The 25,320-nt window shown below is 42.3% G+C and overlaps 3 protein-coding genes across 17 annotated transcripts in view; 1 reads left to right on the top strand and 2 right to left on the bottom strand.

Moving 5' to 3' along the window:
• Positions 1 to 131: 131 nt before the first annotated feature.
• Positions 132 to 3,515, bottom strand: CCDC121 (coiled-coil domain containing 121). Of its 2 annotated transcripts, none has more exons than XM_072767960.1 (2): positions 3,190 to 3,515; positions 132 to 2,527 (listed from the first exon to the last, which is right to left on the bottom strand). In XM_072767960.1, exons 1-2 carry the CDS (start codon positions 3,513 to 3,515, stop codon positions 1,567 to 1,569), a joined length of 1,287 nt encoding a protein of 428 aa, XP_072624061.1. In that variant the 3' UTR covers positions 132 to 1,566. The 2 variants fall into 2 exon arrangements, with proteins under 2 accessions (XP_072624061.1, XP_072624062.1); XM_072767961.1 differs by having other exon boundaries at positions 3,186 to 3,314.
• LOC112912692 (GPN-loop GTPase 1) lies at positions 3,496 to 23,130 on the top strand. Of its 6 annotated transcripts, none has more exons than XM_072718784.1 (14): positions 3,496 to 3,613; positions 4,636 to 4,729; positions 7,610 to 7,649; positions 8,456 to 8,522; positions 9,451 to 9,488; positions 10,381 to 10,459; positions 10,668 to 10,762; positions 11,715 to 11,760; positions 12,406 to 12,552; positions 13,830 to 13,912; positions 15,385 to 15,424; positions 16,265 to 16,355; positions 20,979 to 21,086; positions 22,524 to 23,130. In XM_072718784.1, exons 3-14 carry the CDS (start codon positions 7,642 to 7,644, stop codon positions 22,607 to 22,609), a joined length of 888 nt encoding a protein of 295 aa, XP_072574885.1. In that variant the 5' UTR covers positions 3,496 to 3,613; positions 4,636 to 4,729; positions 7,610 to 7,641; the 3' UTR covers positions 22,610 to 23,130. The 6 variants fall into 6 exon arrangements, with proteins under 6 accessions (XP_072574885.1, XP_072574884.1, XP_072574888.1 ...); XM_072718783.1 differs by lacking the exon at positions 3,496 to 3,613 and adding an exon at positions 3,651 to 3,787; XM_072718782.1 differs by lacking the exon at positions 3,496 to 3,613 and adding an exon at positions 3,735 to 3,941.
• The window catches only part of LOC140600073 (STAGA complex 65 subunit gamma), a 29,778-nt gene continuing 13,060 nt past the window's right edge, over positions 8,603 to 25,320 (bottom strand). For 3 of the 9 annotated variants that reach the window (XM_072767964.1, XM_072767967.1, XM_072767968.1), the window contains exon 7: positions 8,603 to 10,900. The gene's annotated coding sequence lies outside the window, so the exon portion shown is untranslated. Of the gene's footprint in view, positions 10,901 to 14,145; positions 16,428 to 22,282; positions 25,103 to 25,320 lie in introns of those variants that run through there. The other 6 variants (XM_072767971.1, XM_072767974.1, XM_072767976.1 and 3 more) reach the window with 3 other exon arrangements.

The following is a 25,320-nucleotide window of genomic DNA, read 5'->3' as shown; positions in this document are numbered from 1 at the left end:
CTAAAATTCTACTTTCTGTATTGAAATTGGTTTTATTATATCCATACTAGTATGAATGAGATATGCAGAAGCAGTAATAAGAGAAGAGTGATGAAACAGGAAAGCCGTTACTGGGGAGAAGTCAACAGATACACTATAATCTAAGGTTTTTATTTCTAATAAGCTACACATTAAAAACATCGTTAAAGCTAGAAGGTGAAGGCATTGAGGGAGAAATAACTTTTTACTCCACAATTTTAAAGGAATTCATTTTTACATAGGCATAAAACTGAAAACTCAGGAAGATTATTTTGAAGTTTTTAATCACTGACAATTTCTGGAAAACATAAAGTTGACTTTATTTTCCCATAGAGGAGCAATGTTAAAATGTGGGATTATGTTCCTGTACTAGGATTCAGCATGCAAATAAATAACTAGTCTAACCGTCTATATGTCGTCAGTGCAAAAAATTTTTTAAAAACTACCATAAAAGTCTTACTAATTAAAAATATTATTTCCAGTTCTTCTAAATAAGCAATAATCGTGCCTGGATAAACTTCTTTGGCTATGATGGATACTGCCACTGCGCAAAGCTTGTTCTTCTCAATAGACATAAATATAAGGCACTTTTAATTATAAAAGGCATTTCAAAATGCACTATCAGGTATCAGGTATCAGGTAAGAAAATGTAGAAGTGACCTAAACCTGAAGTACTTATATTTAAGTAATCTTACTCGTTGTCTTAGAATTCAGAATGTTGTTAGGGAAATAGATGGCACAAGACTCTTTACAGTTGTCCCAATATTTTAAAACGTTTTTCATATATTTTCCTGAAATAAGTAGAGGCATTCAGTTACCTCATTAATGCTAGATGTATTTCTTGACAGAAAAGGTTTTTCAAAAGTTAAGAGTTGACCTAATATCTGCTCTTCCCTTAATTTACTCAAAGCTAAAATTGTAGGGGCTGAGCATCAGACAAAAGGTCATTCTGCCCAGTGGGTTTTTTTTTTTGTTTTGTTTTTTGCCTAGCTCTTATTGAACATACTGCTTAAATTACTTTTCCACTCTTGACAAAACCATAGAAGAAGCTGCCTGGTCACTGGTGCAAACTTGAAAAAGACCTTAAAAGCACTTTGCCTTTTTTGTGTGGAGCTGGCCAAGAGGCATGAGGATAACCCGTTTGTTTACAGAGAGGAAGGTATCATATAAAGTCAATCTGAAATGCTACTCTTAGAAATCTAAGTTGGCCACACGAAATAAATCACACCACTGTTTTCCTTTCACTACCTCCAGGTGGTTTTCTTGAGCTAGTTTAATGTACTGGTGTTTGGGAAATGGTGTTATCTAGAGATTTGAGGAACATCCCATTTATTAACAAGATCTAATGAAGGAAAAATCTCCTAATTAAAGGAAGCTGGTGGCACAAATATGTAGCAGTACTGCTGGGAAAATGCACCTAATATTTCACACTAACACATCATGATGGATACTTTGCCATAGCAATCTGAGATCCTAAAGCCTTCCTAACTAAGTTTATGCAGCAATCGGTTTATCAGAATACTTGCTCCAGTCTTTATTTACGCAGTGTTATTTTAGGAATTGCTTTGGATTAATCTTTGGTTTGGTACTCAGAGGTGTTAGTGTGGTCCTTGGAGCATCCTGTCCTGGGCACCAATTACGCCTTCTTTGCAATCGTTGCCTGGCCCGGATTAAGCCCTCCACATACCACTGTTCCAGCTGCAGCTGCTGCTTCTGATTTTCTAACTGGCTTTTAGTAGCTTGCAACTCCTGGCACTGCTGAGTTTGCTGCAGGAACTTCTTCCGTAACTCCCGGTTCTCTCTCCTGATGCCACGGTAGAACTCAAAAGTATACTGCTTTGCTTCCAACTCCAAGGCCTGGGCCTTCCTGTCAAGCTCCTTTCTTTTCCTCTTTCCCAACTGCCCCATGTCTGGCTCACTCAGTTGTTTCTCTAGAAATGCTTTTTCCTGGAGTAACTGGACCTGGATTTCCTGTTTCTTGGCATCCGTCTCAGCTGGGGTTTTCTTTTTCTCGTCCTGTAATATCTGGATTTCTCTCTCCTGTTTCTCCTTTAACAGTGAAATTTTCCTCAGTGTCTGCAACTGCTGCTTTAAGTTGCATTGGATCTTTTCCTTCTGCAAAAGCTCCCTTTTAAACACTGAAGTTTGTTTCGCATATTTGGAGGCATAGTCTCGTCTCCTTTGTTCAATCTCCTGACTTTTTTGTAAATAGCTGTTCCACAGCCTTTCAGGCTGCATGCTATACTCTTCAGTTTTGTTGGTTAGATATTCCAGGAAGAATTTGTTTTCAGTCTGGACAAGTAACTTCTCAGCATATAGCTGCTTGGTTTCCTCCATTAGTGACTCTTGCTGGCTTTGAGCTTGTTTTATTTGGTTGTTCAGCTTTGTCATTTCCACCACTGCTTTTTCTTTAAACCTCATCGCTGACTTGCTTAGCTTCTCTGGCTTGAAAAAATCATTTATTAAACTAAGATACGGTGGAGAGGAACTCCTAGAGTCCTTAGCAAACCTGAAGGAAGAACAAGTAAGACATTCCCCCATCAGTTCTTTTTTTCTTTCCTTAAGATTTTATTTATTTATTTATTCATTAGACACACACACACACACACACACACACACACAGAGGAAGAGAGAGAAGCAGGCTCCACGCAGGGAGCCTGACCTGAGACTCCATCCCGGGACTCGGGGACGCCCCACCGCTGAGCCACCCGGGCTGCCCCTCCCCACCAATTCTAAATGAAAGTTTAGTAAACACAAAATGCACAACTATACTTTAATTCACATGAGAAAATATTTTTTTGAGTACCTATTATGGTTCTGTCACTATGCGAGGCACCAGGGATGCAGCTAGGGGTAAAGATGAACGAATGCGGCTTACAATTTACAAGCACGCATTCACTACAACCGCCGTAAGGCATTCCCTCCGTTTTAGAGCGGAGAAAACAAGTTCAGGGAATTTAAAGGACTTGGCCCGACGCGCACCGCCAGCAGCGGCAGCGCGTGGGTGTGAAACCTAGATTTTAAGATTCACTGAGCACTGCGGTAGCCACAAAGGGCGACGGGACCCGCTGAGCTGGGCGAGAGTAGCAATACATTTCCTGGCTTTTCCAGCCCCTGTCCGGCATCCGAGGACACTTGCGTGGAGGGAAAAGCGCCCCTTGCAGTACCTACTTGCTCCAGGAATCCGAGCGTCCGTCTCCAAGGTGACGGGGAGGCTCACCGAGGGGGACCGCCGAGGAAGGAGCGCTCGGGTCAGGGGCCAGCGACGCGCGGACGCGGCGCCCCCTTGCGGAACGTTCTCGCAGTTTCTCGGGTCTGTGCTCCACGGGGGTCGGCGCCGCCCAGCAACCCCCGGGGTCGCACTCCGCCCCAGTCCCCGCCTGTCCAGCCCTGAGCTCCTGAACCTCGTCGGCTGCCGAATAAGGCCCAGCAGCCAGTTCCCCGGCGGCTCCGTCCCCCGCCACTTGGGGGCGGAAGGAGAAGCGCACTCTCCTCATTTGCGACCTGGGGCGCCCTGCCTTGGGGACCCCGTCTCGTCTTGCCCTCCCGGGGAGCAGAGCCTCGCCTCTCCCAGACCCTTCGTTACGTTACGGCGGTGAGCGCCCCTCTCCCGGGTCCTCCCCTGCCCTCCATTTCCCCGCCCCTGTCCCTGGTTGGCCCGGAGGCTAGGATGCTCTGGCGAGCGGCCCGCCCCTCCGCCTTGCCCGGCCGCGCCGCGGAGGCTCTGGCGTCGCCTGCGCGGCCCGCGGCGGCACGGAAGCCTCTCTAGGTACGCGGCGTCTCTATGGTAGAGCGGGCGGAGCCCGAGGAAGATGGCGGCGCCCGCGGAGGCCGCTGAGGAGCGGGCTTCGGGGGGTCCTCGGCCCCCAGTGTGTCTGTTGGTGTTAGGAATGGCGGGATCTGGGAAGACCACCTTTGTACAGGTGACGTACAGGGCGCGGGAGTAGGAGGTGCGCTCGAGAGGTTGTCAGTGGTGGGCGGAAGGCCAGGGGGACCTCGAGGACGGGCTCGGGAGTTGAAGGGGATCCGCGTGTGGCTTTCAGGACCTCGCCAGCAACTCCGGCTCCGAGCCTTTTCGGACTCCAGCCTGGCTCAGTTAGGGCTCTCTCCTCCGCACCCTCAGTTCGTATTTGGCACAGCTTGCCACGTTGTTCTGGAATGGTCTTGCCGCTCAAACTGCCGCCTCCTGGAAGGCGGGGGCTCCCACGTAACCGGCAGTTAGGACGGTGCTGGCGCCCAGGCTTTGGGTGGGGATTACTACGGTGTTGTCTCTGGCGCAGCTCTTCGGGTTCGAGCGCTGGAGATGCAGCGATTGAATTTGACAAGGTTCCCGCTTTATCGGAGCTGATGTTTTAATGGGAGTGATGGGGAAAAACCTCACACGAATCAAGTGATTAAGTGACCGACAGACAATAGGGGAGGCCCTGTTGGAGGATGAGCAAGAAAAGAAAGCATTTCACCTGAGAGTTGAATGTCGGAGCGGATATTGGGGACGAGTGTTTCAGGTGGAGGGAGGGACACGTAAGTGCAGAAGTCTTCAGCTGTGCTGCATAAAGGAATCTTGGCGCCTTATCATTCCCTCGGTCTCACTGCATCGCTCTTCTCGCGTCTCCGCAGAGGCTTACCGGACATCTGCATAGCCGAGGCTCTCCACCTTATGTGATTAATCTGGACCCGGCTGTACACGAAGTACCCTTTCCTGCCAATATTGGTGAGTAAACTGGAACAGAACTCTGAAGTTCTTCAGAAAACCAAAAGCCTCCAGCTCGGCCAATCTCTAATGCTTTCAGTTTTCGTTTTCTCTAAACTATCTTTCATTTTCCTTGAATTTCCTAAAGATTCTAAACAATTTTCTTTGTTGACTCCTTTCCCTAAGTATATTAGTTTCCTTACCTCTCACTCCCATGTCTCCCCTCTTTCTGATCCGAGGCTGTCAGGCTACTGTTATTTCATTTGTATTTTTTAAACATCTTATTTCTTGGACAGCCCGGGTGTCTCAGCGGTTTAGCGCCGCCTTCAATCCAGGGCGTGACCCTGGAGACCGGACCCAGGCAAACTCCGCTTATGGAGCCTGCTTCTCCCTCTGCCTGTGTCTCTGCCTCTCTCTCTGTCTGTGTCACTCGTGAATACATAAATAAACTATTTAAAAAGAAAAAAAAAAGATTTTCTTTATTCATGAGAGAGAGAGAGGCAGAGACACAGGCATATACATGGATACACATATATGCATTGTTTTGGGGAAAAGTTTCCGGTTATCATCAGACTTCCAGAGAAATCTGTGACTCTGACAGAAATTAAGGGTGAATATGATGCATTGTCATGATTCTTGATTGAATCTAGGAGCCTGGGATCCTTGGGTGGCTCAGCGGTTTAGTGCCTGCCTTGGGCCCAGGGCATGATCCTGGAGTCCCGGGATCGAGTCCCATATCAGGCTACCTCCATGGAGCCTGCTTCTCCGTCTGCCTGTGTCTCTGCCTCTCTGTCTCTGTCTCTGTGTCTCTCATGAATAAATAAATAAAATCTTGAAAAAAAAAAAAATCTGGGAGCTTCCTTATTTTCAGGCTGTCACTGTGCTAATCCTCTCATTTTTTGTCTCTTAATTCTGCTAAGCTACTTGGACCCTAATCATACTAATAAAGGAAAATCTTGTTCAGGAGCAGAGGTCATTTTGGGAAGTTGGGGAAAAAGTTAATATCTTCTTGCTGAAAGGATGGACTTCTATCTGATGATAGATGACTAGATAAGAAGATATATATGTGTGTGTGTATGTATATACGACTGGATAAGAAGATATATATATATTTGTAAATAATATATATATATAAATATATGTTTTTTGTAAAATTACTCAGCCATTAAAAAGAATGAAATTTTACCATTTGGGACTACATGGATGGACCTAGAGGATGTTATGCTAAGTGAAATAAGCCAAGACAGAGAAAGACAAATATCTTTTGATTTCACTTATATGTGGAATCTAAAAAACAAAACAAAGCAGAAACAGACTCACAGATATAAGAAACAAACTGTTGGTTACCAGAGCAGGGAGGAGTTGGGAGTGAGTGAAATGGGTGAAGGGGATTAAGAGGTACAAATGTCCAGGTACACAATAAGTCATAGGGATATAACTTACAGATTAGGGAATAGAATTAATACTATAATAACTTTGTATTATGACACATGGTAACTAGTGGAGATCATTTTGAAATTTATGAAAATATTGAATCAATATGATGTAAACCTGAAACTAGTAAGATACTGTATGTCAGTTACACCTAAATTTTAAAAAAGATGGAATTCAAATCGTTGGTAGAGTCTGTAGGCTGGTAGACAGTTTAGTTAGATATTACTGGATGCATTAATTCCCTTTGAAAAATCAGGTCTGCATTACCCCTCGCTACCAGTAGGCAGTTAGTAAGAAATAAACGTTTTTTCTTGATTTAGCTCCCTTTTTCTTTGCCTGTGATCACTGATAAGGTACTTAAGTTGTATAAAACTTTTCCCCTGGGGCTCCTGGGCGGCTCAGTGGTTTAGTGTCTGCCTTCCTGCTCAGGGCATGATCCCAGAGTCCTGGGATGGAGTTCCACATCTAGCTCCCCTTAGGGAGCCTGCTTCTCCCTTTGCCTATGTCTCTGCTGCTCTCTCTGTGTCTCTCATGAATAAATGAATAAAATCTTAAAGAAAATCTTAGAGAAGAAAAAAACCCCAACTTGGCTACATTACTTAAAAACACACACACACAGGGCAGCCCAGGTGGCTCAGTGGTTTAGCGCCACCTTTAGCCCAGGGCCTGATCCTGGAGACCTAGGATCAAGTACCATGTCAGGCTCCCTGCATGAAACCTGCTTCTCTCTCTCTCTTTCTCTCTTTCTCTCTCGTTAATGAATAAATAAAATCTTAAACACACACACAAAACTTCCCTCCTTGTCTCAGACCATTTCTACCATAACTTCTGAGCCCCTAGCCTAACATTTTTCATGGATTGCTTGCCACTTACCAAGTAAGAAAGGAAACCAATGTGAAGCTGGGGGGATTAGTAGAAGAGAATGCAGACAAGAGAAGCCTGAAAGGCTGGTTTCAGCTTCCTGTTGGTAGGAAGATACTTGCAGGGCACTTTCTGCCTTTCTGTTCTTCTCTTCACGATCTTGCTTTTTTCTGTATCACACTTCAGTGGCCTTAGCTTAAACCTTTAGGAAATAGACTTGAAAAGTAACTGAGATACCAGGAGAGAAACTTATTTTTATTTTCCTCAGAGGAAGGAGAGATGACTTGAGAGGCCCATTGTCTTAGGATGTTATAGGTGGAGTGTCTCAAACTATTGTTTCTATGTGGGTTTTTTTTTTTGTAAGATTATTTTTTTAAGCTTTTTACTTATTTATTATGATAGACAGAGAGAGAGAGAGAGAGAGAGAGACGGGCAGAGACACATGCAGAGGGAGAAGCAGGAGAAAGGAGCCCGACCTGGGACTCGATCCGGGACTTCAGGATCCCATCTTGGCCGAAGGCAGGCGCTAAACCGCTCAGCCACCCAGGGATTCCCTTGTTTCTATGTGTTAAATTCCATTAATCCTTCCCCCCCCCCCCCCCCCAGATATTCGTGACACTGTGAAGTATAAAGAAGTCATGAAACAGTATCCTTTTCTGCATCTACTTCATTGAGTCATCCCTAACTAGTTACTGTCTTTTTTTTGTGGCTTTGAAAGTATTCTGCATTTTCTTTGTGAAACATACTAGCAAAAGCATTTAATTGCTTTAAAGTAATTTACTTAGGATAGAAAGATGAGTGAGGAGAGGTATTATAGGTGATTAGACTATTACACCTTGTGATTTCAATTTTCTTACCATCTTTCTAGACTATGGGCTGTTGTAATTAGAAAGCACCCAGAGTGGGAGGCTGGGTAGCTGGTGCCATGCCTTGCTTCCACAAAGTAGTATTGCCTTGGAGGCCACTGCCTCCTCTGATTGGGATACTCAAATGAGTAGGTTTATTTAAGAGCATTGAGTGTTAGTACATGCTGTATGAAATGTGTACTTTCCTTGCAGGTGGATGTAGCTGGGTAGACCAATTATAATCAGCAGGTTGACCAGTGAGGATCAGAGCAAGGAGTGTGATATCTTCAGTGATATTTTAAGATCTTAGTGTCTAATACCATTAAGCTGTCAGTGCCAAGTGCATCTGTCTGTTAGATTTTGGTCACTTTAATCTCTTCATTTTGCCTAGGCATCCCCAGAATGATAAAGGAATGAGGAAGATGTTGATAATGAAAATTCCTTGTAAGGTAAGTTTGTGTGGTATATACTAGTCAAGGATTAGCTGCCAGTTTCCATTTGTGGAACACTAATGTTACGGTGCTATGTGTGTGAATAATATCCTAAGTGTGAGTTTCATCACCTAAATTGATCTGTAAGTAATTTAAATCCTCAACTTGGTGTCCAGATATGGGCTTGGGCCCAATGGTGGTATAGTGACCTCACTCAATCTCTTTGCTACCAGATTTGATCAGGTATGTATGTCTCTTTTTACTTTTATAGACATGACTGCGTAAAAACCTATGACTTTTTTTTTAAACAGATGACAGACTTATTCTTTTTAAAGATTTATTTATTTATTTATGATAGACCTAGAGAGAGAGAGAGAGAGAGAGGCAGAGACACAGGAGGAGGGAGAAGCAGGCGCCATGCCGGGAGCCCGACGTGGGACTCCATCCTGGGACTCCAGGATCGCGCCCTGGGCCAAAGGCAGGCGCCAAACCACTGAGCCACCCAGGGATCCCCAAAAACCTCTGACTTTTGAATGCCTAGCTTGCTCACATTGGGAAAGAAGAGCAATAAACCTGGATATACATATGGAAAATAAGTAAACATTTTGATAGAGAAGTAAGTAATGACAGGATAATCAGTATTGTGAGACACTTCACATTTAACATTTGTGATGGCCAATAAAACAAAAATCTAGGCTCTTTTCTTGATCTTGGCTTATAGTGTCACCTTGAGGATGGAGAAGGGGAGTGGGAGGGGCTAGCAGGCATGGAATGGAAAGATAATGGGGCTTTTCTACATGTGACAGATAATTGTCACTGTTTAGGTTTTTCTCCTAGTTCTACAAGAGTGTTTTGTAATCATGAATTTTTTACCCTCATGTCACTCCAAGAGACAGGCTGTTAAACATTTTATACCAAAGTACTAAGAGATATGACCCGAAAGTGAGAGACCGTCTTCAGCTTCTCAGGACCCAGCAGTACACTCTGGGGTGTGTCAGTGCTGCTGATGTGACTGTGTTTCCTTAGTTCATGGAGTTTATTAGTTGGTGTCCTAAGACTGAGAACAGAGATTCAGTAGTTGATAGTTGCCTATAAGGTGGGCCACCCTGGAAACGGTGATTTTTGTATTGAAGATGGATCCTGTTTTTAATTGGCATCTTTTTTCTTTCAGGTGATGAAATTTATTGAGAAGGCCCAGAACATGTCTAAGTAAGTGCTTTTGGCCTAACACCTGTTTATTACTCTGTAGTTGACGTGTCTCAAGGATTTCAGGATACCATCGGGCTCTGAAAGGGTGTAGATTGAGATGAAACCATTAGAAGTGAAACAAAAAGGTGGGCAAAAGAAATCATTAATATGCTCTAGAGTGATGAGCTAAATTCAATAGTATCCTACCCCCAATCACTGTCATGTATGCCCACGGCTTCCTAGGAGGTGTTTTAAGACTTTGTCCAAATTCAGTTGTCTCCCTGCCTTCTCTTGGGAAAACACATTTGTTGGCATTAAAATCTCTGAAGTACCTTTCTAACCCATGTTTAAAAATAAATCTTAAGGGGCGCCTGGGTAGCTCGGTGGTTGGGTGTCTGTCTTTGACTCAGGTCGTGACCCCAGGGTTCTGGGATTGAATCCTGCATCGGGCTCCCTGCAGGGAGCCTGCTTCTCCCTCTGTTTGTGTCTCTGTGTCTCTCATGAATAAATAAATAAAATCTTAAAAAAATAATAAAAGACTATATGCTCATTATAGAGAATTCAAAACCTTTCTTCAACCCCCCCCCCCAACCACGACCCCAAGAAACCTTGGTTCCCCAAGAGATTTGCCTTCTGATTTTGTTTATCCCTCGTTTTTAACACAGTGTGTTTCTAAAACGATCATAGTTTCTTCTGTGATCATTTGCAGCAATTTGTGGACTGCTACTCCTGCCTGGTATCATGCATACTGGACAGGTAGTATACGTTTTAAGGGCAGTGGGAGGAAGTTAGACTTGACAGTGTGAAGAGGTTATTCCTTCTTGGATAAGCAGATGTTCAGTGTTACGTGTGCTGGAATATCTTTCAGTATTTCACAGGTGTGATACTTCTCGAATGGTTGTTGTTGATACAGATATGTCTTGCTTGACACACCTGGACAGATTGAGGTTTTCACGTGGTCAGCTTCTGGGACAATCATTACTGAAGCCCTGGTGAGTATTCGAGGACTTGTTAGACTAACTAGAGAGCTAAGCTGGCTAAGCATCTTTTTATTGAGTGGGATGCTATATGGGAAGTTAGTTGTGGAAGCTATTGGCACGCTGCCTAAAGTGGTTTTCCCTTGCTAAGGAAGGTGGGAAAAGAGTTTGGAGATAGGTCATGAGTCCTTTGACTAAGGCTGTGATTATTTTGTGGCTTTAGGCATCCTCATTTCCCACGGTTGTCATATACGTCATGGATACATCAAGAAGCACCAATCCAGTGACCTTCATGTCCAATATGCTCTATGCCTGCAGGTAATGGATTGTTGGTGGGCCATGGTATTACATCAAGGTAGGAGGCCTCCTCTTTTCTTTTTTATATTTGAGTCCTGAGTGCTTACCAACCTGGATTTGTGCTCATTCAGATGTGCCCCTCAGTTTAGTAGTTGTGAGCTGGGGAGAGATTAGAAGAGAGGCATATGTGTTAGCATTCTCTTTGACCAGCTTCTCATCTCCCCCCTTTGCTTGTTACAGAAACAGGTAGTGTATGAATATGAACCTTTTGGTAGTCGCTCGCAGTTGAATGAAACGAGTCTAAATAGAATAGATCCCTCTGATATAAATGTTCCTTTTCTGTGTTATGACGTGTAGACTTATTATATAAAATGAGAGATTGTGAATAAAGAGATTTATCTATAATTCCAAAAAGCACAAGTTTGCCCCAACTTGGTGTCATTAAGGACAGAGAGACATGCCTTACTAGGGTATGTGAGTGCATTCGACAGAGAGCAAGGGAAATTATTATGAAATTTGAGAGAATTTTATTTGGTGGATACATAAAAGCCATCACCAGCATTTGTGCCTTCTCCTATGACTAGGGATATACCTTCTTGGTAGATGCAATAAATTGTAGTCCAAATAGAAATCTGATGTCTGACAGCGTTGTTTCCATATATATTGTTTAAAAGAGACAATTATTTGGTCGAAACGACCAGACAAAAAAACCATACACAGAAAACCAGATGAATACCAAAGCATTATTACTCCAAGAAAGAAAGAGAACGTATGTGTGTTGTTTGCTTAATGGTAGCGGTGGAGTACCTCTTCCTCTTGGGAGAGTAGAATGTGAGGGCTGTGTCAGGATGGATAGCTATATGTAGCGTCTGAACCCATTCCAGTTCTAGTTACTCGGTTCTAGCAGACTGACGCTTGGGTAAGCAAGAGCTTAAGTGCTTTCACTGATAATGTCTTGATGTTTGATTTTCAGCATCTTGTACAAAACCAAGCTGCCTTTCATTGTGGTTATGAATAAAGTAAGTGGTTCCTTCCTTTTGTGGTTTAGTATTTCTTTTTCATCAGAACCTTGTGTTATTGGAAGGTTTAGGGGTTTGGGTAGGTGAGGATTTTCACATGTCGGAGAATAGATTCAAACTTAACTGAAACAAAGTCATGAGCATTTGTAGGAAAAAGATTCAGTCGAAATAAATGAATATGTATTACTGGCTCTCCTCGGAGTAATTTAAAACTGGATAGAGCAGCCCCTCAATCATAGTGTATAGGTTATCCCTCAGAATCACAACTATGTATATGGGGGAGGGACTGCTTGTTTATTGGCAGAGCAATTAAAACAGAAAACTTCACTTTTCTTGCGTCGACAGCAGGGATTCAAGAGAGTACATGACTTCAGAGCCTAGAATGTGCTGGCATCTACTGTGGTCATGGTCACTTGGCAGAAGATAGTAAAGGGTCGGCTTCAACCAAGAGAACACATATGTTCATTTATTTACAGTAGCCGTGGTCCTTTATGGTTTGTTGTAGTGGAGGAGGAAATGGGGGAAGCAGAGAAAAAAAAATATGAATAATTGCTTTGTGGTTGGCATTTAACTAAAAATTTTTTGACGTTGTTTGGTATCTAAACACACCTCTGAATGCTGATGATTGTCTTCTGTTTGGTACAGACTGACATCATTGATCACAGCTTTGCAGTGGAATGGATGCAAGATTTTGAAGCTTTCCAAGATGCCTTGAATCAAGAGACTACATACGTCAGTAACCTGACTCGTTCAATGAGCCTGGTGTTGGATGAGTTTTACAGCTCACTTAGGGTAAACTTTCTCCTCTGCTTATACTGATAGTCCCTTCAGGCATCCTCTTAACCATAGGGCTGGCGTTGAACCTATCTTAGAAAAGAAGTTTGGTATTTTCACAAAGCATTTAAAGCATGACTTATTAAAAATTGGAGGTTTTCCCACCTCCTCTTTTGCATGTTGCTGTCCAGTTTTAAAACTGGAGGTTTAAAAGACAAAGTAGAGGTGGCTGGCTATTTTATTTTATTTCATTTTTTTAAAGATTCTATTTATTTATTTGAGAGAGAGAGAATAAGTGCACATGAGCAGGGGGAAGGGCAGAGGGAGGAGAAGCCAGCTCGCTGCTGATCAGGGGGCCCGACATGGGCCTGTATCCCGGGACCCTGAGATCCTGACCTAGGCCGAAGGGCAGATGCCCAAACTATTGAGCCAACCAGGTACCCCATGGCTGGCTCTTAATCTCAGGGTCATGAGTTCGAGCCCCTCATTGGATATTGAGATTACTTTAAAAAAAAAAAAAAAAAGAAGAAGATAAGTAAGATAAAGACCCTACCTACAGAGTTTATGATCTAGTTCAAAGAGAAGGCTACATACAGAATTAAAACATAATATATTGTGGTAAGGATCTTACTAATATTGAAGGTTGGGCCTGATGCTACTGAGGGGCAGATCACTCTTGAAATGAGGGATTTTGGAGGATATAGCATTAGAGGTATGCTTTGAAGGAAGGGTATGATTTACATAAGCAAATGTGAGTCGGGATGGCAGGGAGGATGGTAATTGCTCAAACAAAGGCAGTGAGATACTAATTTTTTTTTTTTTAAGATTTAGTTGTTTGAGAGAAAGAGTGAGGGAGACCAGGAGCAAGGGAAGGGGCAGGAGAGGGAGAAGCAGACTCCCTCCTGTGCAAGGAGCCTAATGCTGGGCTCCATCCCAGGATCTTGGACCATGACCCGAGCCAAAGGCAGACACTGAACCGACTGAGCCACCCAAGCACCCGAGATAGTAATTTTTATAGAGAACAAGCAGTGGTTAGATTTGACAGGGAATAGATGAAAAGCCTCGCTGTGTGTTTCTCCTAATTTTCTTTTTATCCAGCCTTCTCTTTTCCATAAACTTCTTTCCATGGCTTTTGAGTATGTGTGCTGTTTTGTTTTAGCTTCACCCTTTGCCAGAGACTTCTTGAGGTATCTAAACTTCTTTTATGAAGATTTTATGACATTTGAACAAAGTAATATATACACCATTTAAAAATACACAGTTGTTTGCTCAGTGGCATTGATGCTTTTTGGCAGGTGGTGGGTGTGTCTGCTGTTCTGGGTACAGGCTTAGATGAACTCTTCGTGCAAGTCACCAGTGCCGCAGAAGAATATGAAAGGTGAGGATGAAGGAAAAATCCTCTTGATGACATTTTTAGTAACCCACAATCTGATACGATGGCAGTTTTGCCAGGCAAAGCATTTGGGTTTCACAGTGTAGGTATTACATTTGTCATTTGGATGTGTACTGGATCTGTGTGTGTACACTTAGGGATAAGAAGTCTCCATTAACCTTCTTTAAACATAGTGTACAACTTTCACTGTATTTAATGATTAAGAGCAAGAGTCTTCAGACTTTTCATTTTTTGTTTTATTTTTTAAAAAATTTTTAAGAGATCTTATTTACTTATTTGACAGCACAAGCAGGGGAGGCTGCAGGCAGAGAGGGAGCGAGAGAAGCAGGCTCCCACTGATTAGGGAGCCCAATGCAGGGCTTGATCCCAGGACCCTGGGATCATGACCTGAGCTGAAGGCAGATGCTTAACGGAAAGAACCATATGGGCGCCCTAGACATTTTTTTTGTAAAAAGCCAGATTGTAAATATTTCAGGCTTTTGTAGGCCTTACGATCTTTGTTGCAACTCTCAACTGTCATTGTAGGGCGAGAGCATCTGTAAACAATTTGCAAACAAATGGGCATGGCTGTGTCCTAATAAAACTTTATTTACAAAAATAGGCATGATTTGGCCTGTTTGCCACATTGGCTGACCCTGGATTAAGAACATAGCCTGTGGAGTCAGACTGACACGGGTTGGATTTCTGTTTTATCCACTGAATAAATGGGTGGCCTTAGCAGGTTTTCATCATTTGTACATCAGGGATAGTAGCATTTTATTGTTAAGGTTGTGAGTGTCATTTGAGAAAATATATCTGAAGCACCTAGTATAATTGCCGATTGCTGACACATAGCAAGCACAGTTCACGATAAATGATTGTTGTTACTGTTATCATCGTTAATACTGGAATTTGTTTACTTATAGGAAAAGGTAACCCGAACGCTTTCCTTGGGGGGGTGGCATGATAATTGGCTTCCTTTGGCTTCATTTGTTAGCAAGCTTCTAACAACCACATGGTGATTTTTAGACACATTATTTTGATTTTGATTCATCAGAGAAGGGGTCTTTCTGCGTGTTACCAAAGCCTCTGGACAGACCCTTCTGTATCCTTTTGTTGTTGCCCAGATAAGCCACATAATTACACGTTGAGCTTCCTGAGCCCAACAGGCCCACCTTCTTTTATTCATCACTGTGTTTATCCAAAAAAATGGTGAGCTCATCAGACATGAACTCCACAGACTTCATCTTTCCAGGTCAGCAGTTTTTTTGTCTCTTCGCTGGTTTCAGAGTGGGGACAAGCACTTTGACTTTTAATTCCATAGGGATAGAATATCAGTGACTAAGACTTGTTCCATCTAACATTCAGTAAAGTAAGGTCTTCTGTTACTGTCAGAGCCTAGGAACATGGAAATGATGTGGAGGCGGGCAGGACAGATTATTAAACACAGGAATTTAGAAAGTGTTTTCTCTCTCCAGGGAGTATCGTCCTGAATATGAACGTCTGAAGAAGTCACTGGTAAGAGAGGAGGCTATGTGTATGTTTTGGGCCACTAAAAAAGAACTTTAAACCGTGCACTAATCCTCCTGCCATAAATACTTTTTTGGGGGCTATCAGTGTATGTTCTACGTGTTTGTTATTTTAAATTAGTAAACCTGTATGTGTGCTGTCTAGATGCAGGAGGGCCCCTTAATTGTTTTTCTTCTCTTTATTTGAATTTCTTAAAGTCTGATTTTTCCTGTTAGATTTGCTAAGCACTTCTTGGGCCCCACCCCACTCCTACTCTAAGCTGCATTTAGAGCTGGTTATAGAATTTTAAGAAAAAAGTGGTTCACAGTGCTTATTCCAAATAATCGCTTGGCCTGCCCCCTTCAGCTCCATTGGGCCCCTTATCACTGCTGAGTGTGCTTGACAGTTCTTTTGATGGGTTCTTGTGTCTGACTTCTGCAACCCCTAATTCATTCTGCAGAGCCCTCCAGTCTGAACTTGTGCTATCTTGATCCACACTGCTTGGTGTTTCTGTATCTGCTATCTCTTACCTGCCTCAATGTCTAAATAGCCTCTAGTGTTTGTGTGTATACTTAGTCATCTCCTGTTACAAGTCTGGCATCTGATTCAGGGCTCCTATTTTTTTTCCCTAAAGATTTTATTTGATTTATATTTATTTTGTAGAGAGAGAGGGTGTTACCTGGTTGGGGAGGGTGCGGAGGGAGGGAGAATCTTAAGCAGGTTCCATGCTCAGCGACACAGATCATGACCTGAGCCGAAATTAAGAGTTAGATGCTTAACGGACTGAGCCACCCAGGCACCCCTAGGACTCCTTTTTTAATATGAAGATATTTTTCTTTGTGTGTACAGGCCAATGCACAGAGCCAGCAGCAGAAGGAACAACTGGAACGCCTTCGGAAAGATATGGCCTCTGTAGCCTTGGACACAGGGACTGCCACAGGTACTGGAGGGTCTCCTGGTGTTAGGAACTGAAAGGATGATATGCGTATTTCCACTGAGCAGGAAGATACTTCTGTTTAAGAGCGAGAAAAGGATAAAAATGATGTGTTTGAGATTGATCAACGTATTTATTTATCTATTCTACCGCTTTTGCTTTGTGTGTGATTTGCAAAGGTAAACTGGACGTTGTGTTTAACTATACCACTTTGAGTTCTTCCTCTTCAGGTAGGTTTTGCTTTACTTCAGCTAGATACTTGATGTCTTCTCTATTTTCTTAAACACTTTACAAAAAACCTAAATTAGTTAACATACAGTGTATTAGGAAGTTGAGGGTAGAGTTTAGTGGTTCATCAGTTGCATAATAGCACCCAGTGCTTATCACATCAAGTGCCCTCCTTAACGCCTGTCCCCCAGTTACCCCATCCCCCCACTCAGTTTTCTTAAATACGTTTTTTGCCTTCCACTCTCCTCCCTTGTTTCCTGTTTATTTTGACCTACTTTCAGATTAACAGAAAAATTGTGTGGCTAGTGGCTAGAATGATTACTATGCAGCATTCAACCAGATTCACAAAATGTCAACATTTTACCACGTTGCTTCATTGTCTTCTTCTCATGATGTATGACTTCGTATATAAGTATACATTTGTATACTTACAAATTTGTATACTTACAAAACATGTTCCTTTTTTCAGAGTCCTGTAAGTTATACACTTATTTTTCAATATTATCCTTGATACTTCTGTCTGTATTTCCTAAAACAAGGATATTTTATATAAGCTCATTACTAGAAATTAGGAAATGAACACTGCTACTGTCGTGTAGTGTGTAATGCTTATTTAGGTGTAGCTGTTTGCCCTGTACAGCAGGAGAAAATCCTGGATCTGCATTGCATTTAGTTGTCTTGTCTCTCTCTCCTTCAATCTGGAAGTTTCTTTAGTCTTTGTGTTTCACAGCAGTGATAATTTGCAAGTATATGGGACAGATATTTTATAGGATGTTCCTCAGCTTGGGTTTGACTGATATTCCCTCAGGACTCAATTCAGGTGGCTCCTTTTTGGCAGAACTTTACAGAAGTGGAATTTGTGACTTTTCCATGCATCTCATCAGGGAACGCGTGATGTTGATTTGTCCCATTGTTGGTGATGTTAATTTGTCCCATTGTTGGTGATGTTAATTTTAAGTACTCAAAGTGGTGTCTGCCAGGTTGTTCTCTGAAAAGTTATTTTTCCCTTGATAAGTATTTTGTGGGTGATGATTTGAGACCCTACGAATGTCCTTTTAATTCTCACATGTTTGGGATCCCTGGGTGGCGCAGCGGTTTGGCGCCTGCCTTTGGCCCAGGGTGCGATCCTGGAGACCCTGGATTGAATCCCGCATCGGGCTCCCGGTGCGTGGAGCCTGCTTCTCCCTCTGCCTGTGTCTCTGCCTCTCTCTCTCTCTCTCTCTCTGTGACTATCACAAATAAATAAATTTTAAAAAATTAAAAAAAATAATTCTCACATGTTTACCCACTAATTTTAATATCCATTAATCTAATAGGGCTATAGTATTGTTTTTCTGTGATGCATGTTGGAAATATTTTCTCCCTGTTTGTCACTCGTTTTTTGACTTTGTCCATGGTGTTATTTTTCCAGGTGAAAATTTTTGTTTTGTTTTGATGTCGTCAAATTTACTTGCCTTCTCTTCACTGCATCTGGATCTTGAGTGATAATTGGGAATCCCTTCCTTATACTGTGTTAAAGAGGAATTCACTCATGTTTTATTGTAGTACTTAATATGGTATCATTGTCTACATTTAAAGATTTTTATTTATTTGAGAGAGAGAGAGAGAGAGAAAACGTACCAGTGTGAGTAGGGGGTAGGAGCAAAGAGGGAGGGAAAAGGAGGAGAGACAGAATTTGCTCTGCATTGAGCATGGAGCTGGGTCACACGACCCTGAGATCATGACCTGAGCTGAAACCAAGAGTCGGAGGCTTAACCGACTGAGCCACCCAGGCAGCCCTCGTTCTCTGCCTTTAGATCCCTGTTCCATTTAAGAGTTTCTTCTGTGGATGGTGTGAAGTATAGGTCTGTGTTACCTTTTTTATAAACAGTTGTACCTGCCCTATTTCTCAAAAAGTCTGCCTTTGCCCCAGTGATCTGAGATGGAATACTAAAGTTCCATGTGTACCTGGGTATATTTTTGGACTCCCTGTCTTATTCTTCTGGACTGTCTGGGTCTGTACCACACTGTTATAATTATCTAGGGTCTTTATAGAATGTTTTAATGTCTGCTTTGGCTAGTCCTTTTTCATATTTTTCTTTTTTAGCATTTCCTTGGCTATTGCATGTTTATTTTTCCACATGAACTTAAGCATCAACTAATTTAGCTTGCTAAAAAAAAGCAAACAAAAAAACTTTTTGGTATTTCTTAGTGGTCTTGCATTATGTTCATTAATATAGGGTCACCCTATATGAGTCACCCTATCCAGGAACAAGGATTATGTTTATATTTTCAAGAGTACTTTTGTATTTTTCAGGAGTTTTTTCCTCATGTGATTTTTGCATAGTTTTTGTTAAAATTTTCCAAGGATTTTATCTTCTTCTAGTGTTGAAATGGGATTTTCTGAACCACTGTATCTTGTAATGGGTTGTGCTTGTGTATACGAAGGGGTTTTATTTCCATCTATTAGTCTTTTTATTTTGCCACTTTTGTGAATTTTTTTGTTTTTCAATTTTTTTAAAGATTATTTATTTGAGAAAGCGCCTAACGTGGGAGTGGCAGAGCGGGAGGGAGAGGAAGAAAGAATTGGAAGCTGGCTCCTGGGTGGCTCAGTCGGTTGAGCGCCCGATTCTTGGTTTCAACTCAGTTTATGAACTCAACACAGAGTGAGGAACCCAGTGTGGAGCTTGAGCCCATGACCCATGATCATAACCTGAGCTGAAACCAACAATCAGGCGCTCCACTGACTGAGCCACCCAGGCGCCCCTGTATTTTCTATTGTTTGAATTCATTTTGTCATTGATTCTTAGGGGTTTCTAGATTGGCGCTCATATTTAGTATGTATGCACCCCCACCCATCCACACTTATGGATGGACTGACCTTTAAAGGAATGAAGTTCTACTCACGAAAGCTGTTGCTGTATCCTTGATAGTCAATGCAAAGCAGCTTGGAGGGGGAGATGCTGGACTGTGGCTGGGTTTACCAGTTAAGTGAACTGGCCTGGCCATCCTGTACACCTCAGCGACATAAACATCTGTGTGCTGCGCTCCTTTAAATCACTCAAGAATACGTGAAGCAGGGCAGCCCGGGTGGCTCAGCGGTTGAGCCAATGAGCCCAGGGCATGATCCTGGAGACCTGGGATCTAGTCCCATGTCAGGCTCCCTCCATGGAGCCTGCTTTTCCCTCTGCCTGTGTCTCTGCCTCCCTCTCTCTCTCTCTCTCTCTCTCTCTCTGTCTCTGTGTGTGTGTGTGTCTCTCATGAATAAATTAATTAAAAATCTTAAAAAAAATATGTGAAGCAGTAAGTGTTCAATCTGCTGCAAAAGGTCTTTCACACTCAGATAACCTGTTAAAGGTAGAAGACTTGCAGTAAATTATTGGGGGAACATCCCAAGTATAGTTAGGCACCGACTGAAGCTCTGACTGTTAACACGCCATGCCACCATCCGTCTTCAGGGCCGCAGGGCCCCAGAGATCTGTGTCTCTTGCTGTTGTCACTGTTGGCCTCCTCAGTCCCCAGGTGACTTTTCTCTGACGAGGCTCCTGAAGGCTCTAGGATATGTGGCATCATGGAGGTTCTTGTAAAGCCCAACCCTCGCAGGCTGAATTCGACTTTGCTTGGCACTTAGCCCTCATTGAGTTTCTCGGAGTAGGAAATTAGTCTCTAAGAGTAGATTCAGTTTCCCATTTTCCTCCTTCCCTCTTTTTCTTGAATAATATCCGGGCTGCTTTGTTGCCTACCATTTCACCATCTGTTCTCTTCAGACCCTCAGAACTTAAATTTCCATCTGGATCTTCCTTTACCCTGACTCCCCAGCACACTGCATCTGCTCAGATGTCCTTAGTCTTCATAAGAAAAACTATAGCCTCTTCTAGGAGCTACTAAGAATGAAAGAGGGCAAGCTACTTGAAAATTATTTTCGGGATCCCTGGGTGGCGCAGCGGTTTAGCGCCTGCCTTTGGCCCAGGGTGTGATCCTGGAGACCCAGGATCGAATCCCACGTTGGGCTCCCCGTGCATGGAGCCTGCTTCTCCCTCTGCCTATGTCTCTGCCTCTCTCTCTCTATCTCTCTCTCTCTCTCTCTCTCTGTGACTATCATAAATAAATAAATAAAATTTTAAAAAAAAGATTATTTATAAAAAAAAATTAAAAAAAAAAAAAAAGAAAGAAAATTATTTTCTTCAGCTTAAAAAGAGCACCTTGGGGTTACTGGGATCCTGGAAGCATTTTGTGAACTATACTACTGTAAAAGTTAAGTGGTATTGACAATAATACATTTAGAAAAGGTAAAATCCTGCATTTGTATTTATCACGACCACTTTCATCCTCCCAAATTATAACCATAGTCACTGAATCAGAATCATCTTTTTGAGGACATACAGGTTCATGACATGCTACTGATTGGTGTTTTCTCTGTAGACAGCTTATCTCCTGCACTTGACCCTTCTGACTTGATCCTGACTCGGGGAACTTTGGATGAAGAGGACGACGAAGCTGACAGTGATACTGATGATATTGATCACAGAGGTGAGAGGTGGCTGAAGTGGCTCATGAAGAGAGTAGCAGCTCATCACCATCATGTTTGCTCGGGAGCTTCTTATTCAGAGAAACCTTACACATGCAGCCAGTGATAGGGGAGAGGAGAGATGGCACTGGATATAGCAGCAGGAAAGAGTTCATGTATTGAGAGTTCCTGGCCTCTACTGAACGGTCAACATTGAGCTCATTACAGGCTTTTAATTAGTCTTGTGTCTTCTCATCTTTAGCTTGAAATCCATTTGAGAAATCTAGAATTTTTGTTTTCTGTAAATACTCTTTTAAGAATACATAGGGGGTGAGGGGCAGCCTGGGTGACTCAGCGGTTTAGCGTCGCCTTCAGTCCAGGGTGTGATCCTGGAGACCCGGGATCGAGTCCTGCATCGGCTCCCTGCATGGAGCCTGCTTCTCCCTCTGCCTGTGTCTCTGCCTCTCTCTCTCTCCCCGTGTGTCTCTCATGAATAAATAAATAAAATCTTAAAAAAAAAAAAAAAAAAGAATACTTAGGGCGTGAAGGGCAAGAATGCATAAGGTGGCCTCAGCAGGGTTCCACCTGGCATAGTTTATGAACTGTGATCAGAATCCGTTTCTTGAAACAACATTTTTCGGTTCTAGCTACGACTAAGAGCAAACCTCTCTTTGCCGTCCAGTATGCTGGATGCTAACATCTAAAATGGCTCATTGACTCAGACTTATTGAGGTATAATTTACAAACAGTAAAGCCCACCCTTTTTAAGGGTTTTTAGTTTGCTGAATTTTAACAAATATATGTGCATTAGTAATAGCCATCATAGGTCAAGATACGGAATACTTCCACCACCCCCAAAAGTTCCTCATGCTTGTTTTTATTCAGTCCCCTTTCTGCACACTTAGTTTTTGGCAATCACTAATCTGATTCCTATTCCTGTAATTTTGCTTTTTTCTAGAATGTTGGATAATTGGAATCGCAGTGTTTTAGCTTTTCACGTTTGACTTTTCTCAGTCAGTGTAATGCTCTTGCAGTCCATCCTTGTGTCAGAAGTATGTTCTTTTTACCGATGAATAATAATATGCCATGATATGGCTTTTACCATGAATGGTCTATCCATTCATCAGCTGATTGCCATTAGGGTTGTTTCCAGATTTTCGCTGTTATGAATAAAGCTGCTGTATATATTTCTCTTGGTTAAAAATACCTAGGAGCGGGACCTCATTTTAGTTACTTTATGAGGGAGGTATTCTCCCCACTTACAGATGAAAGAAATTGTACATTTTGGGCAACATGATAAATAGAGCATGCTTGTAGAAGATATTTCTTCTTTGGGAGAAGTAAACAGTTTATTAGAAGCAGAGTACTGTTTCTGATGGATTAGTGACAGCAGCTCTAATCTACCATTATCTGATACCTTTCTAATGGGAAAGTTAAGAATTGACCTTTTTTCCTTGCAGTTACAGAGGAAAGCCGTGAAGAGCCAGCATTCCAGAATTTTATGCAAGAATCAATGGCACAGTACTGGAAGAGAAACAACAAGTAGTTTCTAGAAGTCTGAAATTTTGGAACCCTGAAGGAACTATCCTAACCTCTGATGGGGGCTACTATAAAGGACAATTTTGTTCAGAGTAGCAGTGTTTCTCTTATAGGGAAATTTGACTCAGATGCAGCCAGGGATACAAGACCATTGGACCTAACAGGCTTCACGTGAAGTTTTATCATTTCAACTTAAGTACTTTTGCTGCTGATGGATGGAACAGAGACAACTTACTGTTCACCTCAAATCTCTATTAAGCTGGATCTGTACTCTACTCTCCCGCCTTGCCCTTGACCCTGTACCATGAATTCCCCTCCTTTTAGCAGAAAGGGCGAGAGGAATCATGAGCTTCCCCAGGGTGGCAGCAGTCTGCTTGGCAACCAATCAATGTTGGGTACAAAAGGTGCCTCACACGGGTACCTCATTGTAGAATAACAGGTTCGTTGAAGAAGGTGAGCAAAACATAGGATTAATGAATAAGAATCCTGCTTTGGATGGTGACTTGGATAAAGAGTTTTAAATTTTAACTTTGTCTGCCTGTCATCATTTCAATAAGAAAATTATGTAATTGCAAGTAGGTTCGCTTCTATTCAACACAGAGGTTTAAAGCCACGTGTCCAAACCTGTCTCAGGAAAGAGGGGATGTTTACTAAAGTCTCTCTTGTAAACATACCAAGTACCTGGATACAGAGCCAGGCACTGTATTATACATTAACCTCAAGGCAAAGTATCTTTTGTAATTTACTCAAAGGCCATGGATTTGGGTCAGGTGCATATTCCATATATAAATAATAACCTTGGTAGGGTTTGCCCTGCCTCCACATTCTTCACAGTACACACAGTAAAACTGCGTTTCTCTCAGGAAAGTTTATCCCTGCCTAACCTGTACTCCAATTCAGTGGTTCTCAAGTGTGGTCATTGGATCAGAAGCATCGGCATGACCTGGGGAATTGTTAGAGACACAACACTCAAGATCTGAATGAAACTATGGGTGTGGGACCTAGAAATCTGTTTTAATAAGTCCTTCAGAGGATTCCCATGTACATGAAGTTTGAGAACCACTGTCCTAACTACCATAGCCTGTGACAGTTCCAGGCCTTGAGAATCTCCAGTATCTCAAAACGACCTGCTATATCAGAGTACCTAACCTTAACCATCTGGTGCCTATTCTCCACTGTAAATATTCCAAAAAGTATTTTATTTTGCCATTAAGTATTAATTTCAGTGTTCTATACCTGTCGATTATAAGCCTATATAGATCTATATAGGTATCTATACTTAGAGATATTAATTTCAATATTCTATATCTAGAAACCACTAGGCTAAAACTTTGAACCGTTTAAAAGGAAACCATCTGCAAAGCAAGACTCTGAACATACTTGGTCTTCCCCTTTTAGTGCCTCTGAATACTTCTTTAAAAAGTAATTCGTCTGGAGGTGCCTGAGTCGCTCTGTTGGTTAAGCATCTGACTCGATTTCAACACAGGTCTTGGTCTCAGGGTCATAAGTTCAAGCCCCATACTGGGTGTGGAGCTTACTTAAAAAAAAAAAAAAAAAAAAAAAGGCCTATTCCTTAAGCTCTACTCTATAAGGACAGAGAGAAAATCTTCCTTATCTTTGTATACCTTGTACAGGAACCAATACATAATTGGTGTTCAATAAGTGTTTGCCAACTGAATGAATTAAATGCTAGATGACTACTTTATGGAAACTGCCTGATGTCTGCTTTCATAAATAGGGAAAGATGAAGCTAGGTGTGGAATGGGAGTTTAGAGAATTGTGTTCAGGACTGCAATTAGCAAATTTATAAATTATCTGAGAGTTTACATTGTAATCTCATTGCAACTGCATTCATCTCTTTTTTTTTTTTTTAAGTTTTTATTAGAGAATGTGCGCGCTTGAGTGGGGAGAGGGGCAGAGAAAAACAGACTCGGGGCTTGATCTTAGGACCCCAAGATCATGACCTGAGTCAAAGTGAGATGCTTAACAGCCTGAAAGCTACCTAGGTTACCCTGCATTCATCTTTGTTCTCAGTGCCTCGGACATTTAAGGCATTCAGGAATATACTAATTAAAGCTGTGCCTTGATTTTGGTCATTTAAAAGAGTGTGCAGATTTCAAAAGACTGGTATTCTGCACCCAGAAAGCAAACTTGAGCAGTACTTAAATGCTGGTACCCGCTATCAAGGCATAAAGCACACATTTGTTAATTACCGCTAACAATTCCAGTGCTAATCATTCACTTAATAAATAAATGACTGAGACCCTCAGATGCCAAGCAGGGCTGATCCTGTGATGGGTAACAATGTAAGGCTGAAGACATGATGTAAAGGAGAAAGATGTGTACCGCTAGCCTTTTAGCTGCCTAGCCAGCAGGAGCACAGTGCAGATGCTGAATTCTGGTAAAGGGATGGACGACTGTCCTCTGACGGCCAAGTAGATGCAACAAATGTAACTAGCACCAGTCTGTCCTTGGACAGGTCCTGTTTGCTTCGTTCCCACTGCAGAAAATGAAGGAAACATACACGGTAAAATACTTTTAAAAATCTGAATGGAAATAAGAAAATGACAGAATAAGGGTAGATGGAGTGAAGTCTAACAAAGGAAGAAGAGGGGCACCTGGCTGGCTTAGGAAAGCATGTGACTCTTGAACCTGGGGTCGTGAGTTTGAGGGGTAAAGCTTAGTTGAACAAAAAAGAAGACGAGATGAGGGCTGTGT

The sequence above is a fragment of the Vulpes vulpes genome, chromosome 8, assembly GCF_048418805.1.
Source record: "Vulpes vulpes isolate BD-2025 chromosome 8, VulVul3, whole genome shotgun sequence".
NCBI lineage: Eukaryota > Metazoa > Chordata > Mammalia > Carnivora > Canidae > Vulpes > Vulpes vulpes.
This window is presented reverse-complemented; position numbering and strand designations above follow the sequence as displayed.

Excerpts from the sequence above, each read along its gene's own strand:
- CCDC121 (XM_072767960.1), bottom strand. The coding sequence starts at position 3,515 with ATGAGGAGAGTGCGCTTCTCCTTCCGCCCCCAAGTGGCGGGGGACGGA. Across the intron at positions 2,528-3,189 it reads CGCTCGGATTCCTGGAGCAA|GTTTGCTAAGGACTCTAGGA; the intron begins GTAGGTACTGCA and ends TTCTTCCTTCAG.
- LOC112912692 (XM_072718782.1), top strand. The coding sequence starts at position 3,831 with ATGGCGGCGCCCGCGGAGGCCGCTGAGGAGCGGGCTTCGGGGGGTCCT. Across the intron at positions 8,523-9,450 it reads TTGCTACCAGATTTGATCAG|GTGATGAAATTTATTGAGAA; the intron begins GTATGTATGTCT and ends TTTTTCTTTCAG. Across the intron at positions 13,913-15,384 it reads GCCGCAGAAGAATATGAAAG|GGAGTATCGTCCTGAATATG; the intron begins GTGAGGATGAAG and ends TTCTCTCTCCAG.